This window comes from Haematobia irritans, chromosome 5 (genome assembly GCF_050003625.1).
Source record: "Haematobia irritans isolate KBUSLIRL chromosome 5, ASM5000362v1, whole genome shotgun sequence".
Taxonomy (NCBI): domain Eukaryota; kingdom Metazoa; phylum Arthropoda; class Insecta; order Diptera; family Muscidae; genus Haematobia; species Haematobia irritans.
In genome coordinates, this window is record NC_134401.1 from 138,065,471 (window position 1) to 138,083,400 (window position 17,930).

General features: G+C 35.4%; 1 protein-coding gene across 1 annotated transcript in view; it reads right to left on the minus strand.

Annotated features, from left to right (window-relative positions):
* Positions 1 to 682: 682 nt before the first annotated feature.
* The window catches only part of LOC142240066 (uncharacterized), a 66,694-nt gene continuing 49,446 nt past the window's right edge, over positions 683 to 17,930 (minus strand). Inside the window, exons 23-25 of the mRNA XM_075311786.1 lie at positions 6,124 to 7,204; positions 5,712 to 5,973; positions 683 to 2,591 (exon numbers count right to left, since the gene is read on the minus strand). Coding sequence (XP_075167901.1) covers positions 2,376 to 2,591; positions 5,712 to 5,973; positions 6,124 to 7,204 — 1,559 coding nt within the window. The 3' untranslated portion in view covers positions 683 to 2,375. The remainder of the gene's footprint in view (positions 2,592 to 5,711; positions 5,974 to 6,123; positions 7,205 to 17,930) is intronic.

Here is a 17,930-nt window from a genome sequence, read left to right on the forward strand (position 1 = left end):
TTCATAAGTCTCTCAAATTTTACTAAAATTGTACCTGTCTCGAACTTCGTACAGCGCTAAAGACATTTTAACAATTTTTAAGTCCAATTTTTTCTTCCAACATATGAAATTTTCTTAAACAATAGAAAAAAATTAATTATTTTTAAAAAATTTTCTTCAATTTAACAAATATTTTAGTTAAAATTTTCTAAAATAAACCTACGTTTTCTTCCACGGTGGGGACACTTTTTTTTGGGTGAAGCTTTTTCGAACACTTATTGACACAATTTTAGAATTTTCGCACGTAAAAATGGGCATATGATTTAGCACAGATACGTTAACAACCCTGTTTTTGGGATCATATTCACAGTGATATAAGCTGGTTAAAGTTAATATGTACTAAGCATTATACCGGAATTTAAAGCATAATGTGATATGAAAGAAATCTATCATTAAAATCGAGCAATCAAAACAATTTCATATAGACAATAAATGTTATCGTTATTTCAATGCTTTTTCTATTTCTGGATACAAGGAAAAAAATCTGCCATATGTCAATGGAGCCATTTCGTTGGGTCAATTTTATTAAAAATTTTCTTTCCGAGTATAATTTATGCGTTGTACAGACTACATCATTATTTGTATAATTTTTTGGGGATTATTTTCAACCAATGGCAACCCTTATGTGTCTTCTATTGAAATTATTGGGATTCAAATCAACGTATCCCGTGTTTTATATAAACACCCATGTTCGGATATCCTCTTCAATTCTATTTCGCATGAAAAACTGCGAAATCTTTATTTTGAGTTTTTTTTTCGAGCATATAGTAATGCAACTCGGAAATTTTTGCCCGAAAAAATAGGCAGGCATATTACTTCGCACAAATAAGAACAACTCTGTGATTGGGAACCAATTGACTGTGATAAGAATTTGCGACAAATCTACGAACGTGAACAATTGATAATCTGAATGCTAGAGGTGTGCGCGTGAGTGAAATTTCACTCACATTCACGAAGCAAAATGTTTATTCACGCACGATACGTGTGGTAGCCACTCACACTCACGCATATTACCGAAATGACAACCAGTGCTCACGCACGAACTACTTTTAAAGACTTACGCTCACGCACGATTAACCACAATTCACGAGACTCACGACATTTTCCAACAGAGAGTGAGCAAAGGTAACAAAATTCATGAATAGAATATAGTTCGACAGCTGAAATAATTTCAGTTAACAAACGAGTAAGAATTTAATCTTTAGTGAGCGTGATTTAAAGGAAATTGTATTCAAACACATTCACGAATCGATTTTATTTCTCACGCACGATATATTTGTTTCAGTTCCATTCACGCACATTCACGAGAGTTGCTTCAGATTTTGTTCACGAGTCAGGTGATTCGCGCGTGTCACGCGCACACCTCCACTGAATTCCCTTTTGTACTTTTCTGTAAACATTATTTTTTTATTGTTAATAATAATAAATAAAAACATTTTTTTAACCGGAAATAAATCTTTCTTATTTAACTCTCACCATGACTTATGCTAGTGAATTAACTTCGGTGAATTATTCACGTACACCTCGTAGTGGATATGCGAATATCTGCATAAATCCTAAAAAGTTTTACTGACAATGTTGTAATCTGAACGATGCATTAACTGCAGAGGCAATAGGGTTGCCAACGTTTGGTAATAAAATTACGTGATTTGAACAAATCTGTAACCATGTTTTGTATGGGTGTCAGCTGATTTCATCTGGCGTGAGCGAAATTCGTTTAGTGTAAAGACACCTATGTACACTAGGCGGCAGAAAACATAACCGTATTGATTTTTTAAATGTATATCCAAATTATCCAAATAATATATTACCACATAATCGATAAATTACTTACCACTCTTAAGGTGGAAGGGAATCTTGATCAATCTTCAGGATTTTGTCATGGAAACGACACAATATGTGATTACTTAAAAATTGTAGTTAGAATATCTCTCAAATGTTTGAAATTCCAAATGAATTTGCTCGTTTCAGTGAATATACAAACGTTACACTTTCCAATTGCATAGAAATTTTAGTCAATGAATTTACATTTAAAATAGCACAGAAGATTGTTATCATCATTATCATAAAAATAAATTGAGGGTGGAAGAAAATAAATTTACTATATACACAATTCCCATAAATTTCTTTTCATGATTTATGCCCTCCATAGGTTAAATCACTCTGCTTTAACGTAATATTTTTCCATATACATATATATGCCCAATTATTAGAAATCTCTTGGTTATATTTCACGACCAGACGTGAATTCAGTTAGCAGAAGAAATGAAAGATTCTGTAGATAATGCTGTGCACTCCTTTCTTGCTGTTTTTCTCCATTTCCTTTGCTAATTTGTTTATTTCTTGGATTTCTTTGATTTTCTTTCATCGGAAGACATTGCACATGCAGCAGCTGCTGAAGTTGACGGCTGATGTTGTTGTTGACTCTTTTCAAAGATTTTCTTAACTGAAGGCTGTTGTGCCGAAACCTGAGTTATAGGATGGTTACCCAATGATGGTGTAACTGGTGTATCATCCAAAAATAATGGATTCTTAACTTCCATTTCGCCCGTCTATAATGTAAAAATTAAAAATAATAATAATATTGTTTTAGTAAGAATATAGTATGATATGGAAATTTTTAATGAAATCAAAATGAAGTTGAAGTTGAAAAGAAGAAGTCAGATTTTATATGGCTTAGTGGGAGAGACTTATACCTAAGTCTATTTGGTTTGTTGTATACTATAATACTTTCTTCCTATTTTTATTTTTCTAAATTATAAATTACGAATTTTACTCCAATCGTTGTTACAAAGTAAGTCCAGGTTGAGTTTCATGACCTCGGCCAAATGGCAAGATATGTGTATTGTGAAATAAAGACATTGACCAGAGGAAATGCTTCAAGCAATTGCTAAGCCCCACGTTCTGACTGGCATTTTCCTGAAGCTCCGTAAGCTAACGAATTTTAAACCGTACTATGGACATATGTATATGTCATTTAGGAACTTAACTGCTGGCATTTTTTCTGTTAAAGTTAACTGGGAAGATATTTCCAGTTTTATTACTGTTAACTGGTAGTAAAAGCATAACAGAGTTACATGAAAATCGACGTAATTTAGATTAGGTTAGGTATTTTTTGAAGATCACTTAAATTATGCAGTCCATTGTGGTATCACAGGTAGTGATCTACTCCCTTATCAGTGAGTGCCCAACAGTGAGGCGTGGTGCAGACAGACCCCAGGGAATAAACGTTATATAGATTTAACATAAACTATCAGTGAGTGCTGCCTGATCCTTACGTTTTTGTTTCGCTTAGATTTGTCACCCTTACGCGAAAGTCTTGTCCTTGATGACAATCAGGGAGCTACTATCTTTCAGTAACCCTCTGTTTTCGTTCGGGACCCCATAATGGCCTCGCCCTCTTTCATACCGACTACCAGTGAATGACTACTTTAGTTTATGAATTTTCGGGCGTTCATTCCTCTATAGTGCAAGAGTTAGAATTCTTCTCCGAATCCTAAAATACATGATTGAGGACGCTGGAGAAAATCCTTACCCTGTCCAAGCATTGGCCATAATTTTCACGATATTACTAACTGTCTTCCCAGTCGCCTTCAGAAGAAGGGTATATCCAGGAACGGTGCACAATAATTGTTAATCATCCTGTCACATCTATACGGTTCGTTATCGTACACCCATAGAAAGAAAATCATGAACGGCGTGGTCATTTCGAAACGATCCGTTCATGAAAGTGAATCAACACACATGTGTTGTCAAACTGAGAACAGATGGAGTCAATCTGACAACGTAAAAATGACACCATACGTTGTCAAAACAACAACCAGCGTTCATGATCTGGAAACGTAATGGTTACGAATTTATAAAGAAAATTAAAAAAAAAGATTTCCGCTACCGTGACTCGAACAGGTGTTGCCTGCACGATACGCATTAACAGTCTCCTTAGCACATTGCACCAACGGAGGAGTTGCCATAACAACGTCTAACGATTATTTTAAGACTTTTCATGGCCAAAGAAAAACGAATGCTTTTCATGACATTGTGAACGCCCGTGGACGAAACCGCGAACATTCCGTTTTGATTTTTTGTTAACGTTTCCGTTTCATTTTGACAACGTCCGTTCACGATTGTGAAATGCAATTTTTTCTATTAGTGTAACAAATTGTGCACTATTGTTCTCATATACACCCAGCTATCCGTGAATGTATTCGATCACATTCACGCGAAGTACACCATATCAAACTGACCCTCCAAATGTTGTGTACTCTGTTTCAATTGCAAACCATTTGAAAGGAAGCCAACTCAATCCAGTGGAAATAAGTCAGATTTAGATTGAAAACAGACCCTGATTCGTCTCCCATAATCTGCATCTCATGAAAGCAGGGTAATGGCAGAATGCGACTCGTCATCCTCAACATATGTCGGTCATAATTCCCACAATAGTACGAATTGTTTTCCTAGTAGCCTTCAGTAGGTAAAGCAGGGTCTTACAGTCATTTGTTCTCTTATTCCGGTGTACCCGGGAACGGTTCACAATAATTGTTAATCATCCTGTCATCCATATACGGTTCGTGATCGTATCGTATTGTTCACTTTTGTGATAAGTGATACGTCTACCTTTAGAGGTGTTGTTCGTCCATACATATGCATGGTAGATACAACTCTTGGGCGAATCCTTTGGGAGTCTCAGTGACATAAAAAAGACAACGAAAACTCCCCAACAGGTAAAGGTAGGTTAGGTGGCAGGCTGATGTATCAGGCTCACTTAGACTATTCAGTCCATTGTGATACCATAGTGGTGAACTTCTCTCTTATCACTGAGTGCTGCCCGATTCCATTTTAAGCTCAATAACAATGGACCTCCTTGTTATAGCCGAGTCCGAACGGCGTTCCACATTGCTGTGAAACCACTTAGAGAAGCTTTGAAACACTGAGAAATGCTACCAGCATTATTGAGGTGGGATAATCCACCGCTGAAAAATGTTTTGGTGTTCGGTCGAAGCAGGAATCGAACCCACGACCTTGTGTATGCAAGACGGGCATGCTAACCATTGCACCATGGTGGCTGCCGGTAAAGATAGGAATAAGGAATGTGATCTTACTGCCAAAGCGGTTATTGCCATAGAGCTAGCCGCTAGCAATTGGTCGATCCTCGAATCGCAGAGAATATAGACCCCCAACAGGTGTATATGACTTGGCACCTCTATTTAAGGGAAATGTTACAAGAATCCAAAGAGCCCCGAATATGTGTCATTACAGAGTTAATTCTTACCCACGGTAGGTTAGGTTAGGTTAGGTGGCAGCCCGATGTATCAGGCTCACTTAGACTATTCAGTCCATTGTGATACCACATTGGTGAACTTCTCTCTTATCACTGAATGCTGCCCGATTCCATGTTAAGCTCAATGACAAGGGACCTCCTTTTTATAGCCGAGTTCGAACGGCGTTGCACATTACAGTGAAACCACTTAGAGAAGCTTTGAAACCCTCAGAAATGTCACCAGCATTACTGAGGTGGGATAATCCACCGCTGAAAAACTTTTTGGTGTTCGGTCGAAGCAGGAATGGTTAGCGGGCATGCTAACCATTGCCCCACGGTGGCTCCCTACCCACGGCAAGTCTTTGCTTTTGCCTTCGAAGGAAGATCTACAAATCCTATAATTGAATATACTTACCGGTGCCAAACCTGGACACTCATACACGGTATAATCACCCTCCTCATTATCATCGTCACTTTCATAGGACATTTCACAATTCTCCTCATTGTTAGGACGATTCTCCATGGCGATTATCTGTTGTTTCTGATGTTGATAATGATACATTTGAGCACTTTGAGCTAATTTTCGGTCTCCAGATGGTGAGATGTCTTTATTGGGACCAGTAACACCATAGGCGGGATAATCGACATCAGCAGCAGCTTTACTTTTATTGTGGAATCTAAAATGAAGTAGAAATGAAAGCAATTAAATATAGCACAGATCCAATGTAAAGACGAAGGACCACTTTACATATAGGCCAAACTTTTTATTCGACCCTATATGCATTCTGGATTCCCTGATTAACATTCTATTAGATATAAATACTTACGTATACCATGCAATGCCCAAGACACATAGACCCACAGTAGCTGCTGCACTCACTCCCGCTATTAGGGCCACAACATACATGCCCATTTCTCCTTTTATACCTAAATGTTCGCGCATTACGGCATGCGCCTCATTGGAACCATCTATTGCCGGCAACTGATTACCGCCCTTGGGATGCAGTTTATCAAGTAATGAAGTCATATCTTGACGAGCTGGCGCCACACCTCCCGCTTGTACTTGTTTCACATTAACATTATTCGCCACAGCAGCCGAAGCCGATTGGGGTTTAATGCGATAGAAATTTGTATTTGCATTTTGACCCGCTAGACCAGCTTGTTGGGGTGATAAAACCATGGTCGAAGGATCTTCGGAATTTTTTACAGAATTCTTGGCATCTCCATCACTGGTACTTTCTTGTGGTGTATACTCTTCATATTCCTCCAGAACTTGTGAATCTAAATCTTCTTCCTTGTCCATTTCAACACCTTCATCGTCGATGCCAGCACCAGCTCCTGCATCTTCATCTCTCAATTGGGCTACCACATTACTGGCCTCCATGTTGCCAACCATATATCCACCGGCATTATCATCGATTGTCTCATAATAACGTGGATCATTGGGATTAACGGCAAAATTTATGCGGTCCTTGAGATTGTGTATATTCTCAAGACTTGGGTACTTGTAGTTGAAATCCTGATTTGTATTGTCGTATTGATCGACAAATTGTAGATTGTTATTGTTGTTGCTGCTGCTGCCGCCGCTGCTGCTGCTACTACTGCTCGATGCCATACTATCACTATCTAGAGTGTTATCCGTATTATCCTTAAATTTTCGCATATAATCATTATAGTCTTCTTCGTTTTCGGCTGCCATAGCAGCTAACTGTTGTTGGCGATAGCGTTCCCTCATGCGCTCCTCACGTTGCCGTTGACGCAGTAATTTCAAATTAATCAATTCCAAATGTTGTTCGAATTGTTGTTGCAAACGTCTTCGGGCATTCTCTTCCATTAATTGGGTCAGAAAGTCCGAATTGACTTCATAGGAAGAACTTTGAGCTGGTTGCAAAGGTCTACGTCGAAGGCCTGAAATTGAGAAAGAGAGAGTGAAATGGGGAAATATTATATATAGGAAGTTGAAGTACTTATGATAATAAGGAGTTGAACAGATTTTGTGAATTAAAAATATCTTTCCTATAAAATTTTTAATTTATTGCATATTTATGTTCAAATTTATTCGTGAGCCACTGTGTCGCATTATTCATATCATGGTGTATATACATAAATCATACGCCGTAAGGTACTCTATATGTCAGTAAATGATAAATTAAAATAAATCATTCGCCACTGTGGTTATTTATAAAACTTTTGATTAAAGGGTGATACGGTCAAAATTTGGTTAAGGGAAAACGCGTGTAAATCGGTGAAATCGTTTATTTAAAAAATCAAATTAAATTTCTTTTTCAAGTTCAATTAGTATAAAATTCAGGACAAATATTCAGTTAGGCTTTCGCTTTTCCACATCCGAATTGCCGGGCCTCACGCTTGACACCTGCCATCAGATTTTGTACAGCCACCTTGTCCACCTTCTTCGCCGCAGAAAGCCAGTTTGCTTTGAACTGCTGCTCGTCCTTAGCAGTTTTTTTGGTCTTCTTTAGGTTCCGCTTGACAATAGCCCAGTATTTCTCAATTGGGCGGAGCTCTGGCGTGTTGGGAGGGTTCTTGTCCTTGGGAACCACCTGCACGTTGTTGGTGGCGTACCACTCCATGGCCTTTTTACCGTAATGGCAAGATGCCAAATCCGGCCAAAACAGTACAGAACAACCGTGTTTCTTCAGGAAAGGCAGCAGACGTTTATTCAAACCCTCTTTCACGTAAATTTCTTGGTTGATAGTCCCGGAAGCTATGAAAATGCTGCTTTTCAAGCCACAGATACAGATAGCTTACCAAACCAGATATTTCTTTGTGAACTTTGACAGTTTTATATGCTTGAAAATATCTGCTACCTTTCCCCTTCCTTTTGCCGTATAAAACTCCTGTCCCGGAAGCTGCTTGTAGTCGGCTTTGACGTAGGTTTCGTCGTCCATTACCACGCAGTCAAACTTCGTCAGCATCGTCGTGTACAGCCTCCGGGATCGCGCTTTGGCCGTCGTATTGTGTTTATCATCGCGATTTGGAGTCATTACCTTCTTGTAAGTCGATAGTCCGGCTCGTTTTTTGGCTCGATGCACGGTTGTAGACGATACACCCGGCTTATTTGCGGCATCTCGGAGAGAGAGGTTAGGGTTTCGCTTGAAACTACCGGCAACTCTCTTTGTCGTCTCAGCGGCTTCCGGTTTTCGATTTCCCCCCGATCCAGACTTCCTGGCTGTCGACAAACGTTCCCCAAACACTTTAATTACATTTGTAACGGTTGATTTGGCAATTTTTAGTGATTTTGCCAGCTTTGCGTGCGAGTAGCTCGGATTTTCGCGATGCGCGAGCAAAATTTTGATACGCTGCTCTTCTTGCTTGGACGGCTTGGACCTCAAAATGAGGTGTGTTCAGGTTTTTTAATAAATACGTCAAGTTTATATTGACCAAATTTTGACCGTATCACCCTTTATTCATTTATAATTGAACATTTCTAATTTAAAAGTTTCATTTAATACAAGGTGGCTGATTAGCTAGTCATGAGCTCTGTAAAGGAGTAAATCTATTGCTTTGTAAAATATAATATACGGCTGAATATGATCACCAAAGGTGTATCGAAATATACGAGAAAAACTAACTTTCAAGAATAAAGTAATGATGATCCAAGTAAATTATTTTTTCAAGAATAAAATAAAGAAAAATCACAACCCCTGCTTCTTTGTCCACTCTAGCCAAACAAAAACCCCAAACTTAAAATCTGTTACCTAAAACTTTACATGTTATTTTTACCAGTTAATATCATAAACTATTACCACACAGCTAATTTCTAACTCAAGATGTTATTCATAAATTCTTTCTCGTCACGAAACATTCAAAAATAGACAAATATGTATGGAATTTTGATTTCAACTTAGCCACCTACAAAATTATTCCACCCGATAAAAATATTTTTAGGCACAAAACAAAAAGAAATTAACTTGAGTTAATTTGGTATTTTTGTTAATAATAGTTGTAATAATAAGTGAAACTATTACCACACAGGTAATTTCTAATTGGATAATATGTATGACTTCAAGATGTTATTTATAAATTATATACCAGGAAACTAGACAAAGTTACGAAAGTAAAAAATGTTTGCAGCCTACAAACAATATATTGGTTATAATGTTTCTTGTAAACAATTTATTATAGGAATTTTTCTTTAAAGTTTGTAGGGCCGAATTAAAAATATGGTTGAAGCATCTTATGTTTAGAGTCATGAGCCTATATGGCGTATGACAATTATTCATAATATAGAGATCACATCAATCATATGTCTCATGGTTCCCATAATGACAATCTAAATTAAAATGAATCATACGCAACAAGGGTCATGCATTCATATTTAAAATAAATATTATTAATTGAAAAACTTTCATTTAATGTATTATATGTTATTGCTGTCCATTTAATAATTAAAACTATTATCACACACACACACACATTCACACAACTATTTTTCTCATTGGAATAAACAGTATATGACGTCGAATGACGTGGAATTACTTTAACTCGAAGTTTTTTCTATTCATAAATCATTTCCTGACACGAAACGTTCAAAAATAGACAAAACGAAAGAAAAAAAAAAATGATTAAAAATTTATGGTATTTTCATTTCAAGGAACCCACCTCCAAAATTATATCCAATAAAAATAACTATGTGCATACAAACAAAATATTTTTAGACACAAAACAAAGAAAAATAAACTAGAGTTAATTTTGTGTTTGGCGGTTTTTTGTTGGTTTTGTTAGTTTATTAGCCCTTACGTGTTGAAATATAATTATCATGGACAATGTCAGAATGGGTGAGAATGAAAGCGTGAGAGAATCGTCCGTAACAAACGGAAAATAACAATGAACCAGCAAAACGAAGAAAAAGAGTACTATAAAACGCCAAATTTAACTACCATCAAGCACCGAAGAAAAAATAATCCAACAACTATTTTTGTAATATCTATTTTTAGCAAGAAACGAAAGAAGCAAGACCATTCACGACGCAAGGAGTCATCACACTCCTACAAAGAAACTCAAGCCAATGCAGCAACAAACGTTCGTCTAGCTTTTATGGGCTATATATTTGAATATCGCACCATTTGGAGTATAAAGAAAAGAAAAAAAAGTATAGATAGGCCACCAGGTAGGCAAACAAAGAAATTCTAAACCATTTCCACTACTTTAAGAAAACAATTTTCTATACGGAACCTAAAATTCTCAAACTGGTATTGATAAGAATTGAACTGGAAACTCAAAGCTTATTTAAATAATTCTTTATTTTTTATGAAGAATTAGCGGAAGTTATAACAAAAGTGGAGCAAGGCTACATGAGTTATCGCACAGTACAGAAGAGTTAACAATATTAGGAACTGTCTAGCATATTCCAAGGGAGCCTGCATATGTTCTATTGCCTCTAGAAACGGGTAAGCTGTGGATATATGCTAGCGATGAGACAAACGGTTATTTATGAAGAACAGTGATTACAAAAGATAGGCCACCAGGTAGGCAAACAAAGAAATTCTAAACCATTTCCACTACTTTAAGAAAACAATTTTATATACGGAACCTAAAATTCTCAAACTGGTATTGATAAGAATTGAACTGGAAACTCAAAGCTTATTTAAATAATTATTTTTTTTTATGAAGAATTAGCGGAAGTTAAAACAAAAGTGGAGTAAGGCTGCATGAGTTATCGCACAGTACAGAAGAGTTAACAATATTAGGAACTGCCTAGCATATTCCAAGGGAGCCTGCATATGTTCTATTGCCGCTGTGGATATATGCTAGAGATGAGACAAACGGTTATTTATGAAGAACAGTGATTACAAAATCACTGTTCTTTTAAGTAGTGAACGTGATCACCGTTTAGAAATCAACCAAAATCTAATAAATAGAAAACGTTTTTTTTTTTATTATTTCAAAATGTGGTTTTAAATTTTATTAATATATTTATAATTAGAATTCAAAAAATCAACATTTTTGTTTTATTATCGGTTAAGCGCATTCGTCTTTCGCTGAGTACCAATATGAAAATACCCTTTCACAGGGTACTGAAGATACTAAAGCGCAAAGTTTTTGTTGAGCAATTATTGAAAGATAGGGGTATTTGTACTTATTCTGTCGCCACCATCCCAATGGGTTCAAGTTTCTAGGTACAATGTCGCCTTCCAAGTATCTTTGTACTTCAATTATCGATTTGGATGTATTTGTTCCTCTGGACTTGTGTTTAGTTATATGTGAATCAAAATAATTCCATATTGATGGCTCGCAAGTTGTGCCGACATCGGCATTATCTAATTTTTCGCACCATCACCATGAGAATTTTCCTATGAAATGATTGCATTCGTCTCATTAAGCCCTCAATGTATGTGTTAGAGTAGGACAGCTACAGTTCCTCTGTAACTGTCGTTTCTAGTTTGAATTTGCTTAGTGATTTTTTGTTGTGATCAGTAGAAACAGAATAGATATACAAAACGAAAGTGAAAACAGTGATGATAACTTTGCAAATTTTGTACAACACAAGTTAATATTTTATGATTGAACAAAGTAGCTGTCTCGAAAGTAACTGTTACTCTATGTACTTAGTCACTGTGGTTACTCGTTACTCACGAATCACAGTGACTAAGTAACAGGTACACAAATATCGCTCATCTCTAATATATGCTTGGTAACAAAGTAAAGTGCTATATTTTTCTAAAGCATATTTTCCAAAAGCAAAAAAAACGGAAATAACCACAAATTTTAGAATCAGTTTACATTAGTTCGGTAATAATATCCATAACACGCTGCACGATTTCTCTGCGGAATTTTGACCCATTAGCTGCGAAGTGCCGTCTTGAGATGATGGACACTTTGGTATTTTGGTGGCCACTATGTAATAGAAATGAAGAGAGGAACCTCCTTCTTAAGCAATTCTTGGTTGACGAGTGTTGAATGGTTGAATGGTTTTGAGTCCTGTTGGAAGGTCCCTAATCTATGACCGTAATGTTTGTTTAGCGGAGAGTGAACCAAAGCCGTTACGGCAAACCACACTATTACTATAGGCGGCGTTTGGTGACCAATCGATCGTGTAAATTTTCAGCTGACTTTGGAACTTCGGAATGCCTTCTCATCGGAGAAAAGATTATAAAATTTAATATGTTAAGGTGAGTACTATGTTCGTATTGATTGCGAACCATTTAATATTTCGAAATTAATTGATTAAAAAAAGTAGCCGTGAAAATAAGCTGGTTTTCAGCTTGAAAACTGAACATAGTACTCAGCTTTAGTTGTTTTTATACCCTCCACCATAGGATGGGGGGTATATTAACTTTGTCATTCCGTTTGTAACACATCGAAATATTGCTCTAAGACCCCATAAAGTATATATATTCTGGGTCGTGGTGAAATTCTGAGTCGATCTGAGCATGTCCGTCCGTCCGTCCGTCCGTCTGTTGAAATCACGCTAACTTCCGAACGAAACAAGCTATCGACTTGAAACTTGGCACAAGTAGTTGTTATTGATGTAGATCGGATGGTATTGCAAATGGGCCATATCGGTCCACTTTTACGTATAGCCCCCATATAAACGGACCCCCAAATTTGGCTTGCGAGGCCTCTAAGAGAAGCAAATTTCATCCGATCTGGCTGAAATTTGGTACATGGTGTTAGTATATGGTATCTAACAACCATGCAAAAATTGGTCCAGATCGGTCCATAATTATATATAGCCCCCATATAAACCGATCCCCCGATTTGGTTTGCGAAGCCTCTAAGAGAAGCAAATTTCATCCGATCCGGCTGAAATTTGGTACATGGTGTTAGTATATGATCTCTAAGAACCGTGCAAAAATTGGTCCACATCGGTCCATAATTATATATAGCCCCCATATAAACCGATCCCCCGATTTGGCTTGCGAGGCCTCTAAGAGATGCAAACTTCATCCGATTCGGCTGAAATTTGGTACATGGTGTTAGTATATGGTCTCTAACAACCATGCAAAAATTGGTCCACATCGGTCCATAATTATATATAGCCCCCATATAAACCGATCCCCCGATTTGGCTTTCGGAGCCTCTAAGAGAAGCAAACTTCATCCGATCCGGCTGAAATTTGGTACATGGTGTTAGTATATGGTCTCTAACAACCATGCAAAAGTTGGTCCACATCGGTCCATAATTATATATAGCCCCCATATAAACCGATCACCAGATTTGACCTCCGGAGCCTCTTGGAAGACCAAAATTCATCTGATTCAGTTGAAATTTGGTACGTGGTGTTAATATATGGCCTCAAACTCCCATGCAAAAATTGGTCGAAATCGGTCCATAGTTATATATAGCCCCCATATAAACCGATCCCCAGATTTGACCTCCGGAGCCCCTTGGAAGAGCAAAATTCATCCGATTCGGTTGAAATTTGGTACGTGATGTTAGTATATGGTATCCAACAACCATGCAGGAATTGGTTCATATCAGTCCATAATTATATATAGCACCCATATAAACCGTTCCCCAGAGTTGACCTCCGGTGCCTTTTGGAGAAGCAAAATTCATCCGATCTGGTTGAAATTTTGTACGTGGTTAGTATATTATATTTAACAACCATGTTAAAAGTGGTCCATATCAGTCCATAATCATATATAGCCCCCATATAAACCGATCCCGAGATTTGGTTTTGGAGCCTCTTGGAGGAGCAAATTTCGTCCGAGTCAGTTGAAATTTAGTACATTGTGTTAGTATATGGCCGTTAACAACCATGCCTAACTAGATCCATATCGGTCTATAGTTATATATAGCCCTCAGATAAATCGATCCCCAATCACACAAAAATTGGTCCATATCAATATTTGTATATAGCCCCCATATAAGCGACCCCGATATTTCAATTCTGGCTCCCTACGTACCGTGCAAAAGTCCATATCGATTCGTAATTATTTGTAGACTTACCTACACATACTTTTTTTTGTCTAATGTATACCACGTATGGACTAACACACAATTTAGAAATTATTTAAGCTATCACAACCCAAGTAATTCGATTGTGGCTGACAGTCTTTCGTACAAGTTTCTACGCAATCCAAGGTGGAGGGTACATAAGATTCGGCCTGGCCGAACTTACGGCCGTTTATACTTGTTTTTTATTTCATTAGATTTATATATATTTTTTTCTTAGATGTATGTGATTTTTTTTTTTTTTTTGAATTTGCTAATAATCCTTTTTTTCTATCATTCATTTACATTTTGTAGTCCTTTGTAAAATTTAATGGTTCTATTTGTTTTGTTAGATTGGTGTAAGTTTTTATTTTAGATGTAAGTGATATTACATTTATTTTGAATCTGTTAATAATACTTTTTTCTATCAATTTGTAGTTTTTTAGGGCAATGATTGATTATTATTTAATAAAAAAATACAAATAAAGCAAAATCGGCCACTTTCGTGCAAGCGAAACTAATCCTTGGCTCTTTCCAGTCTACATTTTTTGGGCATCGGTGATCTCTTGCACTTTTTGGAACTTCAATGGCTTTAGTCTCATTTTTCAATATATGTTGCAAAAATGAGACTAAAGTTCTTGTTCTTGCGATGTGTTCAACTCACGAGTAAGTTTCCTATCATTTCGATAAAATCTGACCTTTACTTTTCGGATAATTTCTGGTATTGTTACCGTTCTTTTCGTCCACTTTTTGAACGACATGCAATACAGCCAGCATCACAGTAACGAGCAATGATACGAGAAACAAAATGTTTATTCTCACAAAATATTTATTCATATGTTTGGGTGTAAAAATTATATGTTTGGAACTCAAATTTTTTAACACAATATTTTTAAGTGCTAACTAGCATAACATGTTTGGGACATATATGTTAATATGTTAGAACATATTATGTTTGGGACATAAAATGTTTGTAAATATAATATGCTTAGATGCAAGCATATATTAATTTGGAAATAGCCTATAAACATATATGTGTTTAGAAAGAGAGACCTGGAGAGTATGCTGCAAGTAAAATAATGGAAGTAACCAATTGGCTCTTAAAAATATATTCACACAAAGAAAATTTCATTAAAATTATTTACTACCAGTGTATGTCCTAAGGTGAAACATAATATGTTTGAACAATAGAAACAATATTTTGTTTGGACCAATCCTGAAAAAATATATATGCTTGAAGCAAAATGTGTTTGGGGTATATGTTATAGAAGCGAATTTTTTGAGGGTGCATTTAGCAACTTGCTGTTTTCTAGCCAAATATAAAGCACATTAGCACTCTTGCATTCCATGTCAAATAACTATATTTCTGAATGCAATAGATCAAAATTCTTTTATAGCAAGTAGCAATCTGAGACAATTAGGATGGGGAATGGCCGAAGGAAAGAATGGACTCTTCTGTCAATTGTGTTATCATAGTTGGTGGACTTCTCTCCTATCAATGAGTGCTGCTCGATTCTATGTTTAGCTCAATGATAAGGTACCTCCTTTATATTCCGAGTCTAAACTGCCCTTCATATTACGGTGAAATTACAGACGTTTTGAAACATTCAGGAATGTCATGACCATTTCTGAAAAATCTTTGGATGCCAGGTGGATATGGTAACAATTGTACAAATATGACTCCCATGGAATATGAAAACCCGTGATGGGGTTCATCTACACCAACAAATCTGGTCCATCTAAACTCAATGTATATAAGATTTATTCACAACTGCAATAGGTCTTTTCCTGATAAGAAAGATTACTGCGGGAGCTTTAATGATGGAGAAGAAGCACTATAACCTAACCTAGACTAAAATCTTCTCAGTACGATAACTTTAAACAAATATTGGCTAAATTTATGTCTAGTTTTTCTTCAGTTGTTTACGCAGTAACCATCCAGCAGTAAACAGCTACAACTGCAATCTTGTTCTTAGAGTTCGACCCACACGTAGACTTCGCCCGTCAGATCAAGGAAGTTTGGTTTGGATCCTAAGATATGATGGGTCTGGCAGTCCGTAATCGATATTTATTGTGAGTGGTAACCACGGTTGCCACAGTTGCCACAGTTGGTAGAATTCTACCAAAAGTTGTCGATTTTTTATTGTATGGTAGATTGGTAGGATTCTTGATATTTTAGTAGATTTTGCAAAATATTCCTCCCCACCAAACAGGTATTTGACAAAATTTTCTATAGGAATAAAATTTTGATAACATTTTCTATAGGAATGAAATTTTTACAAAATTTTCTATAGAAATAAAATTTTAACAAAATTTCCTATGGGAATAAAATTTTGACAAAATATTCTATAGAAATAAAATTTTGACAAAATTTCTATAGGAATAAAATTTTGACAAAATTTCCTATGGGAATGAAATTTTGAGAAAATTTCCTATGGGAATGAAATTTTGACAAAATTTCCTTGCGAATGAAATTTTGACAAAATTTCCTATGGGAATGAAATTTTGACAAAATTTCCTATAGGAACGAAATTTTGACAAAATTCCCAATAGGAATAAAATTCAACAAAATTTTCTATAGGAATGAAATTTGGACAAAATTCCCAATAGGAATAAAATTTAACAAAATTTTCTATAGGAAAAAAATTTTGAAAAAATTGTCTGTAGAAATAAAATTTTAACAAAATTTTCTATTGGAATAAAATTGTGATAAAATTTTCTATAGGAATAAAATTTTGACAAAATTTTCTATAGGAATAAAATTTTGACAAAATTTTCTATAGGAATAAAAGTTCTACAACATTTTCTATAGGAATAAAATTTTGACAAAATTTTCCATAGGAATAAAATTTTGACAAAATGTCCTATGGGAATAAAATTATTACAAAACTTTCTATAGAAATAAAATTTTGACAAAATTTTCTATAGGAATAAAATTTTGACAAAATTTTCTATAGGTATAAAATTTTAGCAACATTTTCTATAGGAATAAAATTTTGACAAAATTGTCTATAGAAATAAAATTTTAACAAAATTTTCTATTGGAATAAAATTTTGATAAAATTTTATATAGGAATAAAATTTTGACAAAATTTTTTATAGGAATAAAATTTCGACAACATTTTCGATAGGAATAACATTTTGACAAAATTTTCTATAGGACTAAAATTTTGACAACATTTTCTATAGGAATAAAATTTTGACAAAATTTTCCATAGGAATAAATTTTTGACAAAATTTCCTATAAGAATGAAATTATGACAAAATTTTCTATAGAAATAAAATTTAACAAAATTTTCTATAGAAATAAAATTTTGACAAAATTTTCTATAGGAGTAAAATTTTGACAAAATTTTCTATAGGAATAAAATTATGGCAAAAATTTTGATAAAATTTTCGCTAGGAATAAAATTTGCGAAAGTACAATTTTGACAACATTTTCTATAGAAACCAAACACTGCAAAAAAAGACTTATTTGGTAGTTTTTTTTGTTAAAATTTTCTTCAAATTAGTTTTGGATCGAGTGGCAACCGTGGTGGTAACCCATTACACTAGTTTACAAAAAAAAAAAAATTTTCATGTACATTTGATGAGATGTGACTTTTCTTATGTATTTTGATCTGCTGAATTCGAAAACAAAAAAATTAAAATTTTTTTATGGAACAGCTTTTGAGATATCGCGTTATTTTTAGTTTTTTCGCTCATATTAACAGACGCGACATAGACGAAAATC